The 18,089-nt window shown below is 35.6% G+C and overlaps 3 protein-coding genes and 1 long non-coding RNA gene across 4 annotated transcripts in view; 2 read left to right on the forward strand and 2 right to left on the reverse strand.

The window, feature by feature from the left end:
- Positions 1 to 6,234, forward strand: part of esyt1b (extended synaptotagmin-like protein 1b) — a 36,453-nt gene extending 30,219 nt beyond the window's left edge. The window contains exons 50-64 of the mRNA XM_042725174.1: positions 268 to 368; positions 486 to 594; positions 730 to 906; positions 1,082 to 1,164; positions 1,463 to 1,511; positions 1,598 to 1,687; positions 1,782 to 1,877; positions 2,422 to 2,493; positions 2,618 to 2,704; positions 3,047 to 3,193; positions 3,291 to 3,430; positions 3,522 to 3,653; positions 4,070 to 4,178; positions 4,395 to 4,444; positions 4,619 to 6,234. Coding sequence (XP_042581108.1) covers positions 268 to 368; positions 486 to 594; positions 730 to 906; positions 1,082 to 1,164; positions 1,463 to 1,511; positions 1,598 to 1,687; positions 1,782 to 1,877; positions 2,422 to 2,493; positions 2,618 to 2,704; positions 3,047 to 3,193; positions 3,291 to 3,430; positions 3,522 to 3,653; positions 4,070 to 4,178; positions 4,395 to 4,444; positions 4,619 to 4,640 — 1,464 coding nt within the window. The 3' untranslated portion in view covers positions 4,641 to 6,234. The remainder of the gene's footprint in view (positions 1 to 267; positions 369 to 485; positions 595 to 729; positions 907 to 1,081; positions 1,165 to 1,462; positions 1,512 to 1,597; positions 1,688 to 1,781; positions 1,878 to 2,421; positions 2,494 to 2,617; positions 2,705 to 3,046; positions 3,194 to 3,290; positions 3,431 to 3,521; positions 3,654 to 4,069; positions 4,179 to 4,394; positions 4,445 to 4,618) is intronic.
- Positions 6,235 to 8,551, reverse strand: LOC109066510 (eukaryotic translation initiation factor 6-like). Its single transcript, XM_042726541.1, has 6 exons — positions 8,463 to 8,551; positions 8,226 to 8,311; positions 7,805 to 7,980; positions 7,432 to 7,608; positions 6,801 to 6,982; positions 6,235 to 6,705 (listed from the first exon to the last, which is right to left on the reverse strand). Exons 2-6 carry the CDS (start codon positions 8,281 to 8,283, stop codon positions 6,696 to 6,698), a joined length of 603 nt encoding a protein of 200 aa, XP_042582475.1. The 5' UTR covers positions 8,284 to 8,311; positions 8,463 to 8,551; the 3' UTR covers positions 6,235 to 6,695.
- A 1,350-nt stretch (positions 8,552 to 9,901) lies between these two features.
- Positions 9,902 to 11,022, forward strand: LOC109107338. Its single transcript, XR_006155056.1, has 2 exons — positions 9,902 to 10,095; positions 10,598 to 11,022. It is a non-coding gene; the product is annotated as an uncharacterized LOC109107338 (long non-coding RNA).
- Positions 11,023 to 11,158: 136 nt separating this feature from the next.
- LOC109107698 (matrix metalloproteinase-24-like) overlaps positions 11,159 to 18,089 on the reverse strand; it is a 38,865-nt gene continuing 31,934 nt past the window's right edge. Inside the window, exon 9 of the mRNA XM_042726542.1 lies at positions 11,159 to 16,480. Coding sequence (XP_042582476.1) covers positions 16,143 to 16,480 — 338 coding nt within the window. The 3' untranslated portion in view covers positions 11,159 to 16,142. The remainder of the gene's footprint in view (positions 16,481 to 18,089) is intronic.

The raw sequence follows: 18,089 nt of genomic DNA on the forward strand, positions 1-18,089 counted from the left end.
CTATATAGTCTTTATTCATTTTTATTTCAGTTTTAGTTATTTCAGCACATCAAGTACTAAAAGAAAATAAAAAATATTTTTGGCAACTACTGGAAATAAGATAATTTTTTTTAAATATTTTATTTTATTTAATTTCAGTTAACATCTTTTATTTTGAGTAACAGAAATGATTTTTATGTTTATTTAATTGTTTTAGTTTTAGTTAACTTTTTAGTTTAGTTCACTTTTAGATAACTATAATAACTGATAATTTCTGATCATTCACAGGATCTCAGCAAAGTTCCTGATTCCACTCCCAGTGAGGGTGGATACATGGAACCAGTCAAAACATTTGGATCAGCCCATGAAGAGCAAAAACCAGAAGAGCAGTGAGTTAAAGACTTGATATAACCCTGATTTAGCTTTCATTAACAAAGTAAGATATCATTAATACTCATAATAATTATGGGCCATCATATAAAGATTGATTTCTTCATGTTAAACAGGTCTCACAAGAAGGTTTCCCCCAGTGCTCCTGCAGAGGAGTCAAAAGTCAGTAGTTCTATAGACGTTCGACCCCAAAAGACCCGCCATGACCCCAGCTTTGGCACCAAGGTGAGTGGTACATTTCTGGAACTTTTAGCTTCCTACATCAGGATACCATTTCTAAGGATGTTGGAACATGTCCTGCTTGGCAGGATGACTTCAGTATTGTTCTAATGTTATGATTGTTTCATGTCTGTCCCATAGGGGGTGCTGCGTATCCATCTTTTGGAAGCTCAGGATCTGGTAGCAAAGGACAACATGATGGGAGGGATGATGAAGGGAAAGAGTGACCCGTATGTCAAGATCCATATCGGAGACACAACCTTTAAGAGTCATGTGATCAAGGAGAACCTCAACCCCACCTGGAACGAGATGTATGAGGTGGGAATGCTGGGAAATGCAGTTCGGAAAAATCAAGTTGTCGCAGAAATGTCTGTAATGGCTATGATTGATGTGTATTAATGCTCATTTCTGAAATATTTTAAATTCTTATCTGTAAAAAAAAACATTACTTTAAAAGAGATTAATAGTTATGTTTCCCATTTTTATTTACTAGATGATTCTGAGTCCTGATCATAATCTAGACGTGAAGTTTGAGCTCTATGATAAGGATTTTGAGTCTGATGATTTCCTTGGAAGGTTAGTACATTTACAACTATTTTTACTCATTAAAGCACGGAAACCAGATTTTTTGCATTATTACATAATTTCCCATCCATTTCATATATGTCTTGGTAGTATTTGTTTTCAACTTATGTTGATTTAAAAAAATTAATTTTGCTGTTGATTTTGGGGTGAAATATGCACCAGATAAATCTTCATGAAATTTACTCTAAACATGAAAAAAAAAAAAAAAAAAAAAAAAAAAAACCACTTTACTTCAGATGCTATATTCATAAAATAAATGACGGTTCACTTTGTCTTCATGTGTGTTCAGGTTCAAGCTCAAACTCGGACATATCATCAGTTCCCAGTACAATGATGAAGTGAGTATCAGCATATTTGGCTCTGGTTTGTAAGATCATAACACAATCAGCACATGAACCTGTCCCCGCTGCCTTTTCTTTTCCAGTGGTTTACTCTGAAAGATATAAAACACGGTCGAGTCCATCTGGTCCTGGAATGGCTTCCCACCTCAACTCAGCGGGATAGATTGGATCAAGTCAGTTTTTCAAGAAAGCACACAGAGTCTGCTGGTTGTTATATATATTTATAAAATTAACATAATACTAAAAATGTTTTTTTTTTTTTACTAGGTAATGCATATGCAAAGCTCTCAGACCTACCAGAACAAGTCTGTGCCTTCAGCAGCATTGTTGTTTATTCACTTAGAAAGAGCTCATGATCTGCCTGTGAGTCTATGTACTTCTACACACTATCACTATCCTATCATTTATAGAGATTGCATTAGAAAAGACAATTTCTAGTCAATACTGAATAAAGTAGAATATTTTTGAATTTGTTTCCATAATGTATTTATGTATATATATAATATTATATATTAATATATATATATATATATCATATATATATATATATATATATATATATATATATATATATATATTACATACATAAAATTACAAACATAAAAAATACAATATATAGTATATATATATGAACATTATTTATAAGAGCTTTTTAAGCGCTTTATAAATATAAATAAAAATAATAAAAAAATAATTGTATATTATACATACTTTTATATATATTTGTGTTAATTATGTATATCACTATATTTATTCTAATTTATAAAATATTTCACTGATTGTAAATTATCTTTATTAATGAAATCTTTACAGTATAAATTATTTTAAAGATTGGAAAAGTAACAAAGGTTTTTTTGTTTTTTTATAATAATAACCTGTCATTAATTCTTGATGGTTAAATGTCTAGTTGAAGAAAAGTGGAAAGGAACCCAAAGCTGCTGCTGAACTTATACTTGGAGGAACAACCTATAAAACCAAGGCAGGAGACTTTTATCTGAAATAGCTATCATGCAGTATTATAAAAAGTTACATGATATATAATTTATTTGTAATATTTTAATATATTTAAATGATTTTTTTTTTCTGTGCTCTCGCATTTAAAGGTGTGTGATCGCTCATCTTCTCCTTACTGGAATGAAGCATTTGACTTTCTGGTTCATGACCCCAAAAAAGACATACTTATCATTAAGGTGAGAATACATTAGTCTGAAATGCAGTTAATAACATTTTGTGAAGATTGCATGCATTAAATGATGCACTGAATAATAATCAACTAATATTCAGCAGCTGCAATATACTGTATGATAATATATATTTAAACTTGTATACACTTTAGTATCCTTCATGTTAAGTATATACTTGCTCAGAAGTTGACCTGAAAGAGAAACTGACAGTAGAAGAAGAGTTTAGATGGGTTTGTGGACACACTGAGCATGCAACAGTATTTATGTTTAAACTAGAAGGCTTTCTGCATTAGATCTTAAATCATGATTATTTCAGACTCTCATTTGATTTATTGTCATTCTGAGCAGCTCTCAAGTGCCTGGGACCAACCCATGGGCTCTTTGGTTCTACCAATCAGAGAGCTGCTTTCAAAACCAGATCTACTGATGGACCAGTGGCTCAATCTGGATGGAGCTTCACCAAAGAGCCAGGTCCTACTCAGAGCACAGCTGAAGGTTAGACAGCGCTCATTTTGATGGTTGTTTTAGTCACTCAGTTAAGAAATAGTATCACAATGCTGTAAATATAATAGACATTTTCTCTTTTATCCAGATCTTGGATTCAAAAATGGCTGCCTTAGTGGCCATGGGTTCAGGTCCTGTGTTGAGTAATAAGCAGACAGCCAAAACTGGTCAGATCAAACTCTCCCTTTCCTTCCAGAAGAAGCTGACTGTGACCATCCATGCATGCAGGTCTGGTGTAATCATTTTAATTTTAGAAGTCGCCTGTGTCAGTCTGAAGTTTGAGGTGAAGTGAGGACGTTCTGTGTTTGTGTGTTTTCAGGGGTCTGGTTACATCATCTAAGGACAGCTTAGACACCTACGTCTCCCTCATTTTGCTGCCGGATAAAAGCAAGGCCACGAAAAGAAAGACGACTGTGAAGAAGAAGAATCTGAACCCTGAGTTCAATGAAAGGTTTGGAGACGTGTGTGCGTGTGTGCGTGTGTGTGTGTCGCTCATGAATAAGAGAGATTTAAGTGAGTTGTAATCAAGTTCTGTGAACTATGTAGTTTGGAGATTTTCTTTATCATTAATTTCTATAAACTAAATGTTTGCGTTAAAAGCATCTTTTGCCCTCGGTGCATTGTGCAGAGTTTTTCAAGCGTCTTTAGATTTAGTCTCTTAGTCTGAATTTAGTCTGCTGTTGTCAGACTCCTTGTGCAAACGAAATCAATTCATCTTTAAACATTGCATTGTGTAAATCTGTCTTTTGATTTTTATGTTCTGAAATGTGTTTGCATTTTCTGTCTTAGATGTGAAGTGGTTTCAGATGAGTTTTTATCAGACCTTGACCCAGTGAGTGTGTCATAATCTGCAATGTTGTTCTGTAGGTTTGAGTTTGATATGAGTGTGGAGGACGCTCAGAGACGAGAGCTCAGCGTTAGTGTGAAGAACGCGTCCTCGTCCTTCATGACTCGAGACAAAGACGTGATTGGCCAGGTCAGTCCGCCTGAACTCACTTCAGCTGTACACGAATATACTGCTAAAAAAAAAGATCTAGACTTCCTAACACTGAAATATATCTGAACAAAATTGTTTAAGTTAATAAGACTTGTTTTCAGAGAATTTATCTTGAATTATGAGTTACTATAAAATTTTATAAATATGTCATAAATATGTCATGTTAAAAATGTTAGTGTTTCATTTATCTTGTAGGTGCAGATAGAGCTGGGACATGTTGACTTAGTCTCTGGGGTCACAGAATGGTGAGTTTTTCTACTTTTAATACACAAACATGCAAATGTTTTCTCTGAGCATCACTTTCCCATGTAATTATTATGTATTGTTTATTTTGTTCTGATATCTGTTTAACTTTTTCAAAGACAGAATTTTTATTTTTGGATGAATTGCTCCTTAAACTGTTTTTCTTTCTCGGTCAGGTTTGATCTGAAAGAAGAGTAGAACTAGCAGCCAACGTTAAACCTCTTCCTGAAGTTCATCAGGTTAACGTTGCTGTCATGTATCGCTGCAAATGCTCCCCTTCAACTTTTATTTTTAACTTCACAAACACATATATTTCTTTCCTCCATCTATTGATCAACAGATGATTTTTGAGTGACTGGATTATATGATATGATTGATTTTAGTGATTTGAACATATTACTGCATTGACAAATCAAGTGTAGAGTAATACATCAGAACTGATATATAAATTGGTGATATCTGTATAAATCAGTATCAGACGACTGAATGTTAACCGTATGTATTTTCAGAGATGCTGAGCATGTTTCTGGAAAGATGTGATTTAATGTGCGACACCACAATCATTGTGTTGCATTTGGATAAATAGCTGCTGTTTACACATCCATGTGGCTTGTGCAGCTTCTGTAGTCCATTGTGATGCCAAATATCTAGAAACTCAATTGTCTGGCCAAAAATATGACTTTAACGCTTGCATGTTATATTGTGTTCAATTTTAAAAAGTTATTTTGTGGTAATTTTTATTCGCAGTCATTTATGTTTACATTTATGACAGTCTATACATAGGGTTCCCATACTTGTGAAAACCTTGAAACAACAGGGAATTTAAATTGATTTCCAAGCCTCATCATAAAATGTTAAACCCCCAGACATTTCTAATGTAAGTGTAAATTTCTGGTTATGCTTGGACATTGAGGTTCAGACTCATATGCACTGAATCAAATGCATTGAGCTGTATTCAGAGCTCAGGCTCTATTTTTTTCTGTTTGGAGACTTTTGTACTCCATGTATGATTGTTTAAATCACTTCATTCCAAGGATTGGTACCAGAGTTACAAATGAAACTCCAGTAATATCTAAAATGATTTGAATGATACTTAACCACTAATAGTTGGATATCATGATAATGGAAATTCATTAGTTAAAAGGGTGGGAACCCTGTACAAGAGCTAGTACAAAAGCAAATGCTTTTACTGAGCTTTGTTCACGTTTTCATGATTTTTCATGTTTATAATATACTTAATCTATAACTACCATTCAGAAGTTTGGGGTCACCAAGATTTTTTAAAATTAATAATTTTATTCAGCAAAGACCAATTAAATTGATCAAAGGTGACATGTAAAGACATTTATTATGTAACAAAATATTTCTATTTCAAAATATTTCTATAATCTATTTCTATAAACGGTTTACTGTATTTTTGATTAAATATATGCAACACTGGCAAGAATAAAACTTAAAATCAGACAAAAAAATCAGTCCCCAAATTTTTGAATGGTGGTATACAGTATTTTTTTGTTATGGTTTGGTTTACTAATTTGAGTTCATATTTTGCTGTAGTCCATTTGTTTTTTATCACTGTCTGCATGTTACTTTTACTTTCACAAGTTTTATATTCTACATTATAACATGCTGTAATGTGTCAAGATTTATGTGCAAATTGGTAAATACCAAAGAACCAAACCATGCTAAAGATGACCTCGTTCAGCTGAACTGCACTATTCATACTGCCACACATTTCTGGATGTATTATCTCATACTCACAGCTGTCAATAAAACAGTTATAGCATCAAAATGTTGTCAAAAGCCTTTTATTGATATTCAAACTGCATAAGCAATACTACATAAAAATCCCTCAAAAGACCTGTGGAAGTTTATGATTTTTATTTACCAAACCAGTCTATGTTGAGCATGCACAGCTTTATTGATGCTGCATTGTGCAAGCAAACAAACTCTACATCTGCCACCATTTAAAGGTCATGTGGTCTTTGTGTGTGTGTGTGTGTATAGTATGTGAAGTGATTTACAGATCGAATCAGCCCATCAATGCTTTTGTCTTAGTATTTTACAAAAAGACAGTGTGACAAGCAGTTCATACATGAATATTAGAATGACAACACGTTTTCTCATGGTATAAAGACAAGAGAGTGTTTCCCCCAGAAGGGAGACATAATCAGCCTTTAAACCATCTAATAATGACTTCCAGGTCCATTTAGGCATCTTCCCACAAATAAAGACTTCAAAACCATTTCAGTTTTATGTGAGACTGGAAAAGAAGAAATAATGAAGTTTAGTTGGATTTGAAATAATAATCAGAATATTTTTAATTGGATAAACTACATGTATTTCTACATCACATACCTGTCGATGAGCGAGTCTCTCATGGTAGTCGCGATGGCGCTGGGCTGTGTTTCACTCAATCTGAAGACACTCTCGATGACGGACAGCTCCGTGCTCGTGGTGTCCAGCCCACAGAAGGCACACCAGTCGTTCACCACCATACCTCCAGCGATCACCTCACTACCACGATTCACCGTCCCAGCCTGCAGAAGAAAACAATCAGTGCGCACTTCTAATGAGCCAGCATCAGTGCAAAGAAACCAAGTAAAGGTTTCTGACAAAATACTAGTTACTTCAGTCTAGGGTTTAACAATGTATTGAATACGTTTGCCCCATGAGTCATTTCATATAAATATTTAGATAAATACTAAGTAAGGGTGAAAATTTGGGATTGGTAGAATCAACTATCACTGGCATTAAAGTGACAAAGATTAAGAAAAAACTAGTAACTATGATACAAATTTTCAAACACATTATTTTTGCAAACAAGCATTATTTCTTTCAAAAAAACAACAACAAAAAAACAATCAAACCAACCCCATACTTCTGAACTGTATGTATATGTTTTGGATATAATATATCATAACTGGCCAGTAGAATTTCATCAAGTGCAGATGAAGTGATTGTCAGATATTAGAGAGCGGTCACTCACCACTAAAGGTACTTGCAGGAGTGATGAGAGTTCATCTTGATCTTCTATGGAGGTTTTGGGGTGGACGAGGCCTCCCTGGTTACTGAAGGCACAGTAACTACCCACAAGCACCTGCTCCGCAATCGTCTGTCTGAACACTTCCACCTTGAGAGTGTCTGCAAGAATCTCTTCTGTTTCCTGGGGACAATAATTCCCTGAATTTAATACAAAAAACATAATAATAAACGTTCAACTTTCTAATGGTTTCATTAATCTTAGAGGCTTTTTAGAGAAATATAAAACATCATTGGGATATAATTTAGAGCCATTAAGACCATTTAAGGTTCAGAGAAAGTGCTGATTTCAGAGAGTCTTCCATTAGGGATGTTCTTACTCTGTCAAGATCAGGATGAACTAGAGCAACGTAGTCGTTACAAGCGATGACGTTCCCCAGCGCAGAAAGGCGCTCTTCTACTCTCTGAATCCGCACCGAATCTGGCAGGCAGTTCCTAATGTGCTGTAACTCTTGATCTGTCGTGTTGTTGGGCACCAAGAGACCGTGACGATTACCTGCAGAAGAGCATCCAAAGACAGACACACAACATCCATCACACATCACGTATGAGGACATAAAAGCGTAACAAGACCTAATCTGATCTAGCTTGTTATTTTAAAAGGTTAATGTCATCACATTAAAGGTCTTGTTATATTACTTACTGAAGCATCTGTATTTTGATCAACATACAATAAATACAAAAATTATGTTAATCAATCACAAATTTGCTAAATAAACCAGATTGGATACATTTTCTCACCCACACACATTCTGCCAATAATTCGACATCCTGCTATAGAGGCATGAACGACAGGCATCGTTTCTGACAGTTCACCTTCAAAGACACTGTAGGGGGAAACACACATTCATCACAATCAGAACTATAAAGATATATATATATATATATATAATATATATATATATATACACACATATATATTATATATATATATATATATATACACACATATTTTCAGTAATCTAATTTATGACTCACCTGTAAAAGTTTTCTGAACCGCCAATCGCCACCAAGCAATATGTGTTTGTGAGCTTGGCAAAGCACCCAATTTCATTATTCTTTTCAAAAGATGCGAAACAACATTCACAGTGAGATAATGATAATAATAATGATAATAATAAGAAAGAAAAAAATAGGATAGATATAAAACAAACATTAGAAACAGAATACAGCATATATATATAATTATGATCTGGTAAATTGGGAGCTCAACATCTACTCTACAATCAAAACATAAACAAAAAAAAAAAATAAACAACCAATATATATATAATTATGATCTGGTAAATTGGGAGTTTCTGCTCTACAGTTAGGTTGTGATCCAAACAGAAACATCAAAATTCATATTTCAACTGAAAATTGTTATAAAGGATAACAATCATATTTCTAAGCAGCGCATATAGTGCTATTTTAGTAATAAATCTCATCTTTGTACCTAGTTTTGATTAGGTTTGAGAAACAGTTTTTAAATGTACTCCTGAAACTATTATTTTTAAACATATGGGACTCTAGGGCACCATGATTAAATAAAATAATTCTCAACAAAACCTCAGGGTTAAACTCGTTCTAAGTAACTTTCATTTAAACAGTACTAGACAAGGTAACGTTAGCTAGCAGTCGGCTAAATGAAGTTATTTTAGCGTCTCTATTCATTAAACGCTATCAGTGCTCTGTCCTCGAATACCAACGCAGGTTAATAATACATATTACACCCTAAATGTAATAAATGTACTATAAAATTAATGGCAATTACAACAGTAATTTTATATTTACCGATTGCCACTCTATGCAGAAGCGTGGAGAGTCGAAAAACACGTGTTCACGTCACTTCCTCGACGTGCTGACGTCAACGCGTTACGGTACGTGATACGTTAGGCCATGTTGTCATGAGAAACACATCAGGTTCAGATCCTTATTCTTTGAACAATGAAGAATCCGTATTCGTGTTAATATAGGCTTTTTATATTTAAAAACTGATTTAAGTCATACACATCAATCCACAAAATATACAAAAAACCCCAAAAAACAATAAAAATAATATATATATAAATTGTCAATTTTTAAATAAAGTCAATTGCTAATAGAAACATAAGCTGATATGTAAATTTTGGTATAGTGTAGTCTGTGTACGTTAATTATGATAATTTTAGAATAACACTGTGTAACATAAGGTCAAAAGAAAATACTTAACCCCTTCAGTGAGTCACTTTTGCTTCAGTTTATTCCTTTTAATAGCATAATAAAAATGAAATAAATAATTATATATTCTGTTATCTTTTTAAATAAGCACATTTACATTTCTATAACCTGTTGTTGTCTAAACAGCTGAGACTGGCGAGCCATGTTCTCATGTTTTTGTCATCCGCTACTAACCTGCGTAGCAACAGGACACACCTCTCCTTGCACTAAGGATTTGTGAGCCAATCGCGATTGAGTTTCGGCGTGACGTCGTTTTTGTTGACACATTTTCGATTAGCTGGCCACCTAGACGTCACTGCAGCAGCGCGCGCCCGTGACCCTCGACGTCCACCCCGCGTTTTCTGCCTGGAAACATTGCGAGCTTATCGGTGCGGTGAAAACTCAGGATTCCGGGGGCAGGAGTCGGCGTGGGGTAAAGTCTTGCCGTGCCTCGGCTCGTTAACGCACTATTGATCTGTTTTTGTCCCAGTCATGGTGTCAAACGCTCACTAAGTGCTTGCTGCGTATGTAGGTTTTTGCAGTGTCCTCAATACATTGCTGTGCTGTCTCTGTTGTGAGTCACGGTTTTAAACCGAATCATCTGCGAACAATTTTGTGAGAAAGTTGCAACATAGAGATCTAATAAATTCGGGAAGGTTTCCTGAGTCATGTACCATGGTTATACCATGTGTGTTTTTTTTCATCTACGTTGGTATTAAGTAGCCTGGTACATAACTATGCTAATTATTCAGTAACGTTACCATGGTAAGGTTTTTTTTTTTTTTGTAAAAGGTTGATACTGTACAGCCATAAGTGGTACTAGTTTATCCTGACTGCAGTGAATTTGCAATTGGATATATTATAATAATCTCTAAAATATGTGTGAATGAAAAACATAAGCAAATCTAAATCTATTGTTTTTCTTATTATTAAAGAAATGGGGTCTGATCAGAGTTTGGCTGCTGACCAGCAGCAGAGGGATCCAGACAATCTGCCATTGCAAGGTGAAGCAGCTTCATCCAGTGTCCAAACTGATACCAGTCCTGAGCCCCGGGACAGTCTGGATCCAGACACTGATCTGCCACAATGCCGAATGGGCACCAGAAAGGTAGACGACATGAGCTTCATGATAGCCTGCACCAACTGGTGTTAAAAACCAGAGAGGTTGCACTGTGAAAGAACTGATTAGACAGGACATTTCGTCCACAAGTGAGTGCCAAATTTAGTGCGGGACAACAGAAGATGGAGGCGCTGGAATTGCAATGCTGTTTAAATGGGTTTGATGCAAGTTATGCCATTAATAAGTTGTGCAGTGTGTTTTAAGACATCGAGAATAAAGCTGTAAATCTGTTCTGCTCAACCGCTGTGCACTTATGTACTGATTGCATGATATCAAAAGCATGTATTATGTAGTTGATATCAACCTGTATTAATGAAGTATGTATGTATAAATATATCATAATATATTGTAAAACATCCATCCAAAACGCATCAAATGCTTGGCATTTCTGTAGTTTTATTTTATTGACATTTCTTTGAACATGGTGATATTAGAGATACACAGTGTAAAACTGTAGACTGAAACCGAAATCAAATAGACTCATTGATTATAGAATTAAAAACAGGAGTTAAGAAATAAAACTTATTAGTAAATCACTCCGTTTAAGATCACTCTCATTCTTAATAATCAACATTATGCATGACAATGTGAAATCATAGGCTACCGTTAGAGTGAAAGCAAAATACAAAAGGTCTGAAAAGTTTCAGTAAATCTTTGTATTTACATGACCATTAAAACCTGGACGAGGCTGAGCAGACAGCGACATTAGACCTGTCAATCAGAAAATATCAAAATTGCAAGGACAGAATCTGAATTTATTTAAACCGCAGAGTGAGACGTTCACTCTTAAATTCTTGTCAAAGGGAAAAAAGAACCAGTTATGTACAGGAATAGAGTTGAAATTCCCCCATGGTCAGTCAAGAAAAATAATAATAAAAAACAAACCAAAAATCTTTAAAGCTATCTCAGATAAAATCTCCATTAAAATTAACCCTCTGTAATTAATTAAAAAGTGTAAATACAGTTGGTTCCTTGACTTCCTCTGATATGTTTGTCCTGTTGTTAGTCTCATAAAAGGACCATAAAAAACAAAAGGCAACAGCAGCTCGGGTTAAAAGTGACTGTTGTCCAAAGCCACGATCATACCCATTAAAAAGAGGCAAATTACCAGAGAATTCCTATTTATGTATCTCCCTGTACAGTTCTGTATTTATTTATTTTTTTCTGTGCAACTAATGTGGTTATAGGCATGGCTTCACCTTGATTTCAAATTAAACTGTGTAGAATACCCTTATGTCTCCATTAATGATAAATAAATAGCTTTTCATATGATAAGCCTCTATTGTTACAAACCTTTCACTTGACCCTACAACAAACATTTCTAAAGATATCCATCTTTGATAAATACACTTTAGTTCTGTTAAACATTTCACCTCAGACACTGCTGAATGTTCATTGTGTTAATATATACACATAATGCTGGCGAAGCTTCAGAATTCCTCATGAAATGGCATGTTCTGGAACTTTAAATGTCCTGTTTTATCACAAAGGAATCTTTAAGTGATTAGTTTAGATTCAAAGAAAAGTAATGGTCACATCATGCATTTTTAGTAATGCATGAAAGTGTAAATGCCCTCTAAGAGGCATTTGAGACTGATATTCTAGAGATGGTCTGAATCACATACAAGGGTAAAGGTCATATCTGTAAACATTGGTCATCCCAGATGGAATTACACCAGCATACAGATGTTTGGGATTGCATGCAATCCTCAAAATGTTCATTTGCCAAACTGGGCAAATATATTGTACAGAAACGTATGGAAGTAAACAATTTTGTGTTTGCATATAGTTCGGGAGAAGGTTTAAAGTCTGATTTTTATGCATTTTGCAGAAACACCTTTATGTGGATAGCAGTATGACCATGTGTAAACACCCCTTGTGTTTATCCATTATTCTGCAAATAAATTGAAAATGTTAACAAAAGAGTAACTTCTGTAGCATTGCTGCGAGTTTTCTTCCGTCACAAGCCATCCTCATATAGATAAAGAATATACTTTAACACTCTGAGCATTTGCTATATAAGATGTCAGACATAGATAATAAACACATAAAGCCTCTTAAGTATGGAACACACTATTGTGCCACATTGTCAAATTCAGTCCATGGCTTATCAGACCAAGTGGTTTGCCGTCTTTTGTACCATCAACGGCTCATTAGACAGATTCAAAGTCGAGGAAGACAATTGGTGATGCACAGTGTGTTCCATTAAAAACACTCCCACCCAGTACTTCCTGTACCCGAGACATTAGATCACTACACAGCCACATTGCTTGTTGTTGCAAGCAGGTGCTCTAGATTTGGAGCTGACTAATAAAAATGCTTATCTGAGAGACAATAACATCGAGTCTTTCCCAAGTGGGCACAAACATGTAAAATCTGCTCTAGTTTCATGCCACTTCTCTACCCACAACCAAGCTGCTCGCATATCAGATCCAAAAAAAAGGATATATGAGAGGGAGGGCAACAAAAATTAATGGTAACACCTTGTTTTCACTTAATAAAGGCATTGAATAATATATCAAGGGATGTATTCATGTAGCCACTGTTGAATTAACAATGAGGTGGAAATCAATGTAAATGAGCAGTGTTCAGTGTGCCATAGCGGACTTAAAGACAAGGCACAATGTCTTAATGGGGTACAGTCACGTAACCCCTCCACAGTACTACTGCATTTAGCTAATCTGACCAAAACACAAGGCTAATTATACATTTTTCCACCGTGTTATAAAACATTCTATAGTCAATGCAAAGCAAAGCATCGTCACACCAAGCATTCTTCTAACCAAAAAGCACAGTGGTCTTCTGGGCATGAAGTGCCATATCAAAGTACTATGACAAATAGATTTGATACTATCACCGTTTCATGTTACATCAGTACTTTTTTGTGATGGAGTTTCTTGCCACTACTCCAAGGAAGCCTGGTTCTGCCTTAGATTAAAAAATAAAAAAGCAAGTGTGAGATTTAATTCAAACATCACATTTTGAGAGATAAAGTCTGTGAAATATGCAGGTGCGATTGCAAAATAAAAAGTCCCAATTGTGAGATATAAAGCCACTTTGAAGCCAATTATGAAGCCACAAATGGGAAATACAAAGTTGGAAATACAGACACAAATGTGAGATTTAAGTCACAATCAACTTTTTCTTCTCTGAGGCAAAACCAGCCTTCCATATAAGTCATTAAGGGAGGTCGAAAAGTGTGTGGATGATTTGTCCAGTCTTGCATGTGAACAAATAATTGAGAGTTCAGGCTAAAATCGTTCCACACATGCCTGTCTTGCATCATTGTTTTTGCTACATGCATTAAAGTTCATAGTTGCACGATTGTACTGAAAGTTTGCTCTATTTTGTCATTCGAATCAGTGGTTAAGTGATGGATTCCCTATGAAGAAGGCCCAAAAGCTTTAAGAAGACCACGCAAACATACAAAGAGGGTGAAATGTTACTTTGGAAGACAAAGGTTTAGAGAGAAAATTCTCATGCCCACAAAACCTACAAAAGACTATTCAGAAAACATTCATGTTGGTTGAATGTATTAACAAAATGATTATATCCAAGTGGTCGAACTTTTGGGCAGATGTACATATGGCAACTACAGAAGTGACGTCATGTCACAAACAACATGCCAACGAAGCCAGCTCAGTGTAAAAATACGGTGAAACTTGAATAGATGCTCAAACCATTGGTGGAGACACATTAGAAACATAAAAGTATATGCCAGGTAGTTTCTGTTGCAGATTCATGCTCCTTTGAACTGTGAATACAATATGTACACGATTCTCTGCGGAATAAATAAAAAATGGCTTTTTTTGTAGCTAAAAATGCTCGTTCCACAGAGAAAAACAAAATGGATTTTATAACATGCAACCTAAATGTGTTAAGGCAAAAATATCAGTGAAACCCCAATGTTAAATGGTAAACTGTGTTAAGTGAAGCCTTATAGGGAGTCTCGCCAAATCTACCATCTTAATATTGTGATTAAGATGCTACAAACCTTTTCTAATATACATATACGCCTGAAGCTTGTCAGGTTAATCCAAAAGGTTCCATTCGAAATTCTTAAAACATCGATTACATCTCAGCTCCTTCCGATGTGCAATGTATCAGATCCATTCCCACAACAGATGAGCACAAAGAGATGTGTTAATATGGTACAGTCAGACACACTTCACTGTTAAATAGCACAGTCGAACCAATAAAAGCACCCGACAGACATTTTTGAGCTAAGTGTTAGACAATCCACACCGAACACATGAAATAGAAGTCACTTCAATGTAAGACATACAGCATATTACGTTCATTCGAAGAGGATGGATGAACCGTTGAGAGATCATCTTCGGTAGGCAACGGTAACAAAGCTATTTCATATTCAGATGTGTTCATTGTTCATGTTCCTGCCTGACACCAGTGTTTCAAATATTACACTTGGTGAAAAGGTAAGGTCATAGCAGGAGACCGTGCAAGATGGTTGGAAACATGACCTATTAAAAGCAAAATATAGAGATTGCAAGAAATCAGACTTATTTTGACACAAAATTACTCTCCTATAAAGACCTAATGCCATCAAAAAGAGATTCTCTTTTGTTGCCGACTGATAAAAACAGCAAAAGAAGAAAGGAATAGAGTTCAGTAGCGAGTAGGAGGAGGTGTTAAGACTGCCCTAGTTATTATAAATCATTCTTCCTACTCTGTGGAAATGGGTAGGCAGATGAGGAAAGGAAAAAAATGCAAACAAACATTCAGATTGATGTTATGAAGCTAATAAGTTTGAAACTGCCTCCTAACCACCAATAAAAAGCATGTTTAAGTCTTCAAGGAGTGCCAGCGATGAACCTTTTACTCCGTAAAGGACAAAAGACTGCAAGAATTTCTTGGTATTTTTTTCTATGGCCTTTCTACCTACATTGTTTTCAAGTTATTCTTTGTTGTTTTGCTTGTTTCTTTTCTTTGATAACATTTGAAATTCATGTACAAGTTTATGTTGACAACAAGACAAGGATTTGCTGGCATTTCGCAAATCTGCATTTCCTCTAACTCTCCGGGAGAAGAGAAAGTGATGGTGGTCTCGGTCAAATTGGAGTGATGGTTCCTCAACCGTTAAGACTTCACCTGGTTAGCATAAGGCCAGCGCACAACTTCAGATGTTCGATCTCAAGAAGTTTTGTCCGTTGGGCTCATGCTAAAAAAATTGCAATATTGGTTGTAAAGTCTCAAGTGGGAAGGAAGAGGATACTCCCTTTCCTCATCTTTTGTTCCCGTTCTGGGACAAGGTTGTTCTGAAACAGGCACTGTTCAAACCTCAGCATAGTAGCCCTCACTTATGTTCTCAAGCGTTTGGGGTCCATCACGCCCCCGGTCCGTCATACCCATTCCTGCACTGGGTGTTTGTAGTAGGTCACGTGTTGTTGGACGTTTTTGTTCTTGAACTGGAAGATAGTATACACAAGGACCAGAATGCACAGTGAGAGGATGCATGGGATGACCACAGCGATTGCGTTTACAGTGCTGGGTACGTCATTAATGGCGACCATGATGTCAACGTCATCATGAGGGAGGTGACGGTCCTTGTTCTTTTCTACTTCTGATTGATCGCAGCCCATCCAGTCTTTGAGGATTGATTTTGGGTAGCCTGGCTCCACCGTTAACTTCTGGTTATCGAACTTCCAGTAATCCTTTCCTTTGTAAAAGTAGGTATAAACTAGAAAAAAAGCAGAGAAACAAGTTGTCAGTACATTTCATTACCAAAATTCCACTATTGGTCAACAAACAAATAGCCCCGCCTCCAAACTCACACCATTGGTTCAGAGAATGCTGCAGGTGGAGATGCTCAAACAAAGAGAGAAATGTTTTGAAATGCCACAGACCCAGTGTTTGCTTATTTATAGTTAATTAATCTAGTAAATTGTTTTTACGTTGAAAAAAATTGCATGCTTTACTATCTGGAATCATTTGAGTTATGTATTAATGGGCATAATTTTATGACTGGAAATTTACTGAATGGAATGAGTTATGAGTAAAAAAAAAAAGAAGTTAAATCATTAACTAGGGATGTAACGCTGCACCCCCGCCTCGAGCAAGGTTGAAAATCGATACGTGATGATTCAAAAGGTTAAGATGTTAAACAAATGGCGATACAGTTGGGTGTAGGAGTTTATATGAATGTATCTCTGAGGGGAACTGACTGCCTTTAAAAAAGTTTAGATGGTATTTTCTTTTCATCTAGCCTTCGTATAATGCATATTAAAGTAGTGTTCATAATTGCAGTGCTGCTTTGCTTACAGCGGCAACCAAGGAAACGCTATACTGCAGCTGTTCCATAAGCGCCACCTACTGGCACAGAGTGAATGTGTTTTCATTCACATTATAGTTTCACAAAACTGAAGTCAGACCAGAGTCGGCGTCAGAGCAGATCTACTGGAGGGGCATTGGATCATCGGCGGGGGGGCACTGTCATTTGATAAATATATTTTTTGACGCATTGGCAACATCATAGTAGCATGGAAATCCAGACCTAAATCTGAAAGATCTATATAGAATAACAATGAAAGATTTAGACTTGGGTTTTTATCTAAAAGAGGAACAGAAGACAGCGCTGAAATTTGCTGTTTTGCCGACCGGATACGGCTCCAATGATCTATATAGAATGACATTCTACCCTAGAATGTTAGCTCCAATGATCTATCTATATAGAATGTCATTATATATATATATATATATATATATATATATATATATATATATAATATATTTTTTTTTTTTTTGTTAGGTTATTTTTTTTTTTTTTTTTTTTACCTGTCTTGATTCCTAATACACAACAGGTGACCATAGTCAGGTTAAACGTTCAGAATACGATTCCATATAAGGTTAGTATAGCCTAGTTCAGCACGTCAGCGAATGGACAGCGACTCAAGTAGCACGTAACCTATTCTCGCGTTCTACGAGTTCAGTAGCCTACATTTTTGGGAAACGCGCGAGGAATTGCGGCTAACGTTCATAACCTTGCACGTAGAGAGCGCTTTTAAGAGCTAAGATAGGCTAGGCTACATCGATATCGGGAAACCCCGCCCAGAACAGATAGCCTAAAGTGGTTTCCCAAACTTTTCCATTCCACGACCCACCTAGACAAGTATAATCTATTTCACGACCCACCAAAATATTTGAGATAAAAAAAAAAAACAATTGACATTACTTTAAGCCTAATCTTAATTAAAAGTTTGATTTAAGAAAAATAAACATTTTATTTTAGTGTACAACTGTAAAATTTCACTATAATATTTAAGTTTTAATTTCTTTGTTTACAGATGTTA

This window comes from Cyprinus carpio, chromosome B6 (assembly GCF_018340385.1).
Source record: "Cyprinus carpio isolate SPL01 chromosome B6, ASM1834038v1, whole genome shotgun sequence".
NCBI lineage: Eukaryota > Metazoa > Chordata > Actinopteri > Cypriniformes > Cyprinidae > Cyprinus > Cyprinus carpio.

What these genes read in the sequence shown, in the direction of transcription:
- LOC109066510 (XM_042726541.1), bottom strand. Translation starts at nt 8,283, where the DNA reads ATGCCTGTCGTTCATGCCTCTATAGCAGGATGTCGAATTATTGGCAGA. An exon ending in TATTGGCAGAATGTGTGTGG is followed by an intron (nt 7,981 to 8,225) that starts GTGAGAAAATGT and finishes GCTCTTCTGCAG; the next exon opens with GTAATCGTCACGGTCTCTTG. An exon ending in TCCTGCAAGTACCTTTAGTG is followed by an intron (nt 6,983 to 7,431) that starts GTGAGTGACCGC and finishes TTTCTTCTGCAG; the next exon opens with GCTGGGACGGTGAATCGTGG.